The sequence below is a fragment of the Convolutriloba macropyga genome, unplaced genomic scaffold (genome assembly GCF_964194025.1).
Source record: "Convolutriloba macropyga unplaced genomic scaffold, txConMacr16.3 SCAFFOLD_892, whole genome shotgun sequence".
NCBI classification, from domain to species: Eukaryota; Metazoa; Xenacoelomorpha; order Acoela; family Convolutidae; genus Convolutriloba; species Convolutriloba macropyga.
This window is the reverse complement of record NW_027450835.1, coordinates 55,001-60,362: the sequence shown is the minus strand read 5'-3', so window position 1 is coordinate 60,362 and position 5,362 is coordinate 55,001. Positions and strand designations below refer to the sequence as shown.

Here is a 5,362-nt window from a genome sequence, read left to right as displayed (position 1 = left end):
CGGTACATGCAGACGGGCTATATAATGCTAGGGGATGGGGCAATAACAAATGAGTGTCAATTTAAATATTTATTGATTCATTAGCAGATCGTACCTTTCAATTCACGATTCTACTCTATTTTAGTTTTCTTTTCCAAGTTTGATTATTTAACTTACATAAACTGTGGACGATACTTTCATAATATTCCATGAAAAATCCACCATTTTATAATTGATACCCACAGGCGAGAAAGCTCAAAATAAGCCATATTTTTAGGGTCTGTACTAGCATTGAAACATTAAGACACTAAATGCTTAATAAATATTTTCAGGTTCCTTCTGTGCCATACACAGCAGGTATTACTGCCTGAATGCGTACGAGACAAAAATGTCATTTGAGGAGCAGCAATTTGGGTATGCATTAGCACACTATCAAAATATGATAATGCAAGCTGGTCATCCAGGTAAGGAACAGTGAGCTGCAGAAACAACTGCAGAAAAAAATGTTGATCTGTTATCCAATTCTGTTTTGCCCTATTATTGATAATTGAATATAGATTTTGCATCAATCTTGTACGAAACCTTACATGGCATGTATAGATATTACATTTTTCTACCATATTTCTTGCAAGATTTTGAACCTCAAATTTTTTCCGTTATCACTTCGATATTTTTAGCTGGTCAGAGAGTTTTGTAACCGTGCAATCAGCAATTATTATTGCAACAGCCTCGAGTTATTGAGGTTTAAAGTTTTGTGAATATCTGACTAATTTTTGTTGTTTTTGTTCACATTTTCCATACTTTTACCTAATTTTTTGCCGATTTTACATAAGAATATGTAACAATTGTTAACCATAGTGTTGTTTGTTTTACCTCTAAAGATAGAAAAGTTTTTTCGACTAAAAATTTTTGCTACATTTTTCAAAATTCGGCCCTTTTCATCACGAATGGCATGGAATATCCTTCCTTAGTCTACTTTGTTTGAATTTGCCGGATTAACACAGCTAAAAACTGTTGACATAATCTTTCTTACTCCAAGGAGGGCTAGTTTTGTTCACGTTTCAATTGAGAGTGTTCTTGAATTCAAATCTAGTCAGTCAGATTATCCAAATCCATAGCATTTAGAACAATTATGTCTTTCTAAATGAACGAACAGTACCAGCAAGGCTAGTTTTGGTGTAATAATGTTCTTTACAGTCCAAAACAATTTCAGATTGTAATCAGTCGCCACCTTTTCTTAAAATTATTGTTGAGTCTTTTGTTTTTTATGTTAATTATAAAACAGGACAAACCAAACCATGCCATAATAACGACAGACTTCTTAGGAAGTTCTAACTGACTTCATTTTTTTGCCGAAAACTTATGTTCTATTTCACTTTTAAAAACAATTGCTTTAAAAATAAATAATGCATTATTGAGCTTTCCAAGTTTTTCTTCCCTCCCTGGTCAACAATTCACTCAAGGTCTTCAAAGACAGGTCGTGTTGTCTTTCTAGTGGATTAAAGTTTAATTTTTATTGCGGTAAAGTTTTGATTAATCGTTTTTCGGTTTTGATTTGACCAGTTTTCACAAATGATTTTCAAAATTTAGACAGTATCACTTTTTTTTCGTCTTGTCACATTGTTGAGAAGTCTAGATAACACATTATTCGTATTTAGAGAAAAAAGAGAATGATAATTGAATATCAATTTGTTCAGTGAATAGAATATGGTTTTAGCGGTCCCGACGCCCTCCTCTAGCGGAAATAATTGGATTTTTTTGTTCGAATTTCATTCGTCATTATTATTGTAGTCGTATGAAAAATGGATAATTGCAGGTCTTTATGGTTTCCTATGGATGAACAAGGGAACAGTTTTACTGATTTCAAATGTTATCTAAGTTTTTTCATCATGTCTTTGAAATAAAATGATTTAAAAGGTATTTTGTATTGTCTTTTGCTCTGCTGCTCTTTTTGGCAAAATATTTTTTGTCTCATTTTTTACAAGTCGCATATCACAGATTCGGCGATGAAAAAATGCAATAATGAATCCATCTAATTTTTTTGAGCGAAACGCTTTTTGTCAACAACTTACCTAATGATTGCAGTTGATAACCAAAGGTTAATTGAATTTCAATCAATTTTTATCAAAAAAATAAATTTTTTAACCTTGCATTTTTTGTTGTTTTGGTTACTTTTTACCTGGTATCATTATTTGCTATTCACAAACCACGTTATTGGTGTTCAAAGAGGATGCAATTCACTATGTCTTTTTTACTGAATAGATGTTGGTTTTAAAGGCTTATTCTGGATCATGACAGTTCTCAATATCTTCGTAAGGAAGTATGAAGAATAAAAAGCCATTTAACTTTTTCACATGACATCTTAAGATTTTTTTTATTTGAAGTTTTTTTTTGCTTTCAAAAACAACAATCAAATTCTTTCACGTTGCTGTTTTTCTTCGTTTTTGTTTATTTGTTTCCAAGTTTTACAAAGCCTGGTTCCAAATTTATTCTAAAGAGGTACAAATTGTTTTATTGAGATTAGTTTTCATTTGACGCTTTTTTTAATTTGTCGTTAAGTATTTTGTTGTAAAGTGTTTTCCAATTCAATAGACATTTGTATGTAAAAAGTGTTTGTTTATATTTGATTTACCAGTTTGTTGATATTTAATTTTTTGTTTTTCTTGCCTCGATGTCTGAGTAAAAGGAGGTCTCACCAGCCCTTTGATTTCTTTACTATGTCATTTGAGCTAGAATCAATTTTTTCCTCGCTACTTATTTTTGAACAATATTTAAATTTTTCAGCGTTTTGTCTCTGTTCCTAATTTGGTAAACGTTTAAGCCAAATGGATGAGCAGAGTTGGAACATTTTTTGCAAACGTACATAACCGAACCTACTTGTTGGGTTATTGTAAAGTCATTAACAGAAAGATTATGGCCTGAGACCACTTCGCAAACCTTGTACTCGTTTCCTCAGAATGTAATTTGGGTACTAAAACCTTGCTACATCGTCTCACAAGATTCTGGAAAAAAAAATTTTAAATTTTTTTACATAATTTAGTACAGGAACAGCAACAAAATATTACCATATTTTTTATCATTTTCTTCCATTATGCATTGAATAATTGGAAAAAGAGATAGTCCAAAACATATAAAATCTGTTGATTGGGAAATATGAGTATTTTAATGAGATCGTCAGTAAACGTATGATCATAACAAAAGATATTATAACATAATGCAACTTTGTTTATAAAAGGTTTCTACAATTAAGTGAAAACTGTATCTGGAGATAGGATCTCCTAAAACACACTCGACTATAATTCAAAAATGTCTGCACTTGTAGAACTGTACTTTTGTCTGGTCGTTACAAGGTTTCGTCCAGCTGGAGGCTTGCTAGGCCAAACGCTCTATCAAAGTTTTGGCATACTTTTTTGGTGGCCTTTTTTGATATTGAGAGTGTACTGTACTGCTTTGTCTCAAAAATTTTGATCTTTTCATTGTTTGAGAGATTTCGCAAATAAACGAATAAACGTAAACGTATTCCATCAAAGTAAAATGATCATCTGACATCCTAAGACCAAAACAATTCAATAAGTTTTTAATCTCCAAGTGGTTCTGTTACTGGCCGGAAACATAGTATCCTCTCAACCGACAGTTTTGTTTCTCTTTGCAGTTTCACTTGCTTAAATTACACAACTAACTTCTTCACAATAACCCACACAAAAACAAATTTTTTCTCTCAAAGAGAACCCTTTACACATCGATTGTTTTCTCTATCTCTTTCTTCTCATCTTGCCTGCTCTTTCGGATGCAATACATTGTGCCCAGGGACTCAACCTAATAACTAATCATCGGCGTATTATGTCGCTTTGTTCAGAACATTTTAGCTTAACCTGTAAACACATTAATGGGCTTACAATGTAGGCCAACAGTTCAAACTTAGTATCCTCTCAACCGACAGTTGTAGGTTACTTTGCAGTTTCACTTGTTGAAATTACACAACTATCTTTTTCACAATAATGCACTCAAAAACAACTATTTTCTCTCAAAGAAAACCATACGCAACACCCGAGCGTTTTTGTATCTCTTTCTCTCTCTCTCTCTCTCTCTCTCTCTCTCTCTCTTTCTTTCCTCATCTTGTCTGCTCTTTTGGATGACTTACATTTTGCCCCGGGATACTCAACCAAATAATTAATCATCGGCGTTTAGTGTCGCTTTGTTCAGAACATTTTAGCTTAACCTGTAAAAACATTAATGGGCTTACAATGTAGGCCAACAGTTGAAACTTAGTATCCTCTCAACCGACAGTTGTAGGTTACTTTGCAGTTTCACTTGTTGAAATTACACAACTATCTTTTTCACAATAATGCACTCAAAAACAACTATTTTCTCTCAAAGAAAACCATACGCAACACCCGAGCGTTTTTTGTATCTCTTCTCTCTCTCTCTCTCTCTCTCTCTCTCTCTCTCTCTCTCTCTCTCTTTCTTTCCTCATCTTGTCTGCTCTTTTGGATGACTTACATTTTGCCCCGGGATACTCAACCAAATAATTAATCATCGGCGTTTAGTGTCGCTTTGTTCAGAACATTTTAGCTTAACCTGTAAAAACATTAATGGGCTTACAATGTAGGCCAACAGTTGAAACTTAGTATCCTCTCAACCGACAGTTGTAGGTTACTTTGCAGTTCCACTTGTTGAAATTACACAACTATCTTTTTCACAATAATGCACTCAAAAACAACTATTTTCTCTCAAAGAAAACCATACGCAACACCCGAGCGTTTTTTGTATCTCTTTCACTCTCTCTCTCTCTCTCTCTCTCTCTCTCTCTCTCTCTTTCTTTCTTTCCTCATCTTGTCTGCTCTTTTGGATGACTTACATTTTGCCCCGGGATACTCAACCAAATAATTAATGATCGGCGTTTAGTGTCGCTTTGTTCAGAACATTTTAGCTTAACCTGTAAAAACATTAATGGGCTTATAATGTAGGCCAACAGTTGAGACAAATTGTATGTAAATTTTTGTCTGGGTTGCTCACAGTGAAGTGTTTTACTTGATCTGCTGAATACAATATTCTGAAAACCTGATTTTTAATGATCACTGCTCTTATCAAAGTAAGTAATTGCTTTTACTTAGATTTCTTTTCTACTTTTGTTTACTTGTCCGCTCTTGCTTCTGCTTAAGTCTTTTTGTCCCTCAGATGGAGCAACACCCCGTGTTTTAGCGCATTTTAAAATTTTTCTTTTAAATAGTAAGACGGTACGAAAAATGCAGAAACCTAAGTTTTTCCTATCTTTGTTTTATAGGGTTTTTTGGTGCGTGTGTGTAGGTGTGTTTAGGGTTTGTGTTTCTGTGGTGTGCGCGTGAGTGTGCATGTGTGTATGTGTTTGTGTGTGTGTGTGTGT

General features: G+C 33.6%; 1 protein-coding gene across 1 annotated transcript in view; it reads left to right on the top strand.

The window, feature by feature from the left end:
* Positions 1 to 311: 311 nt before the first annotated feature.
* LOC142356193 (uncharacterized) overlaps positions 312 to 5,362 on the top strand; it is a gene marked incomplete at its 5' end in the record, with an annotated part of 39,147 nt that continues 34,096 nt past the window's right edge. Inside the window, one exon of the mRNA XM_075408149.1 lies at positions 312 to 443. Within this exon, the coding sequence (XP_075264264.1) occupies positions 312 to 443 (132 nt within the window). The remainder of the gene's footprint in view (positions 444 to 5,362) is intronic.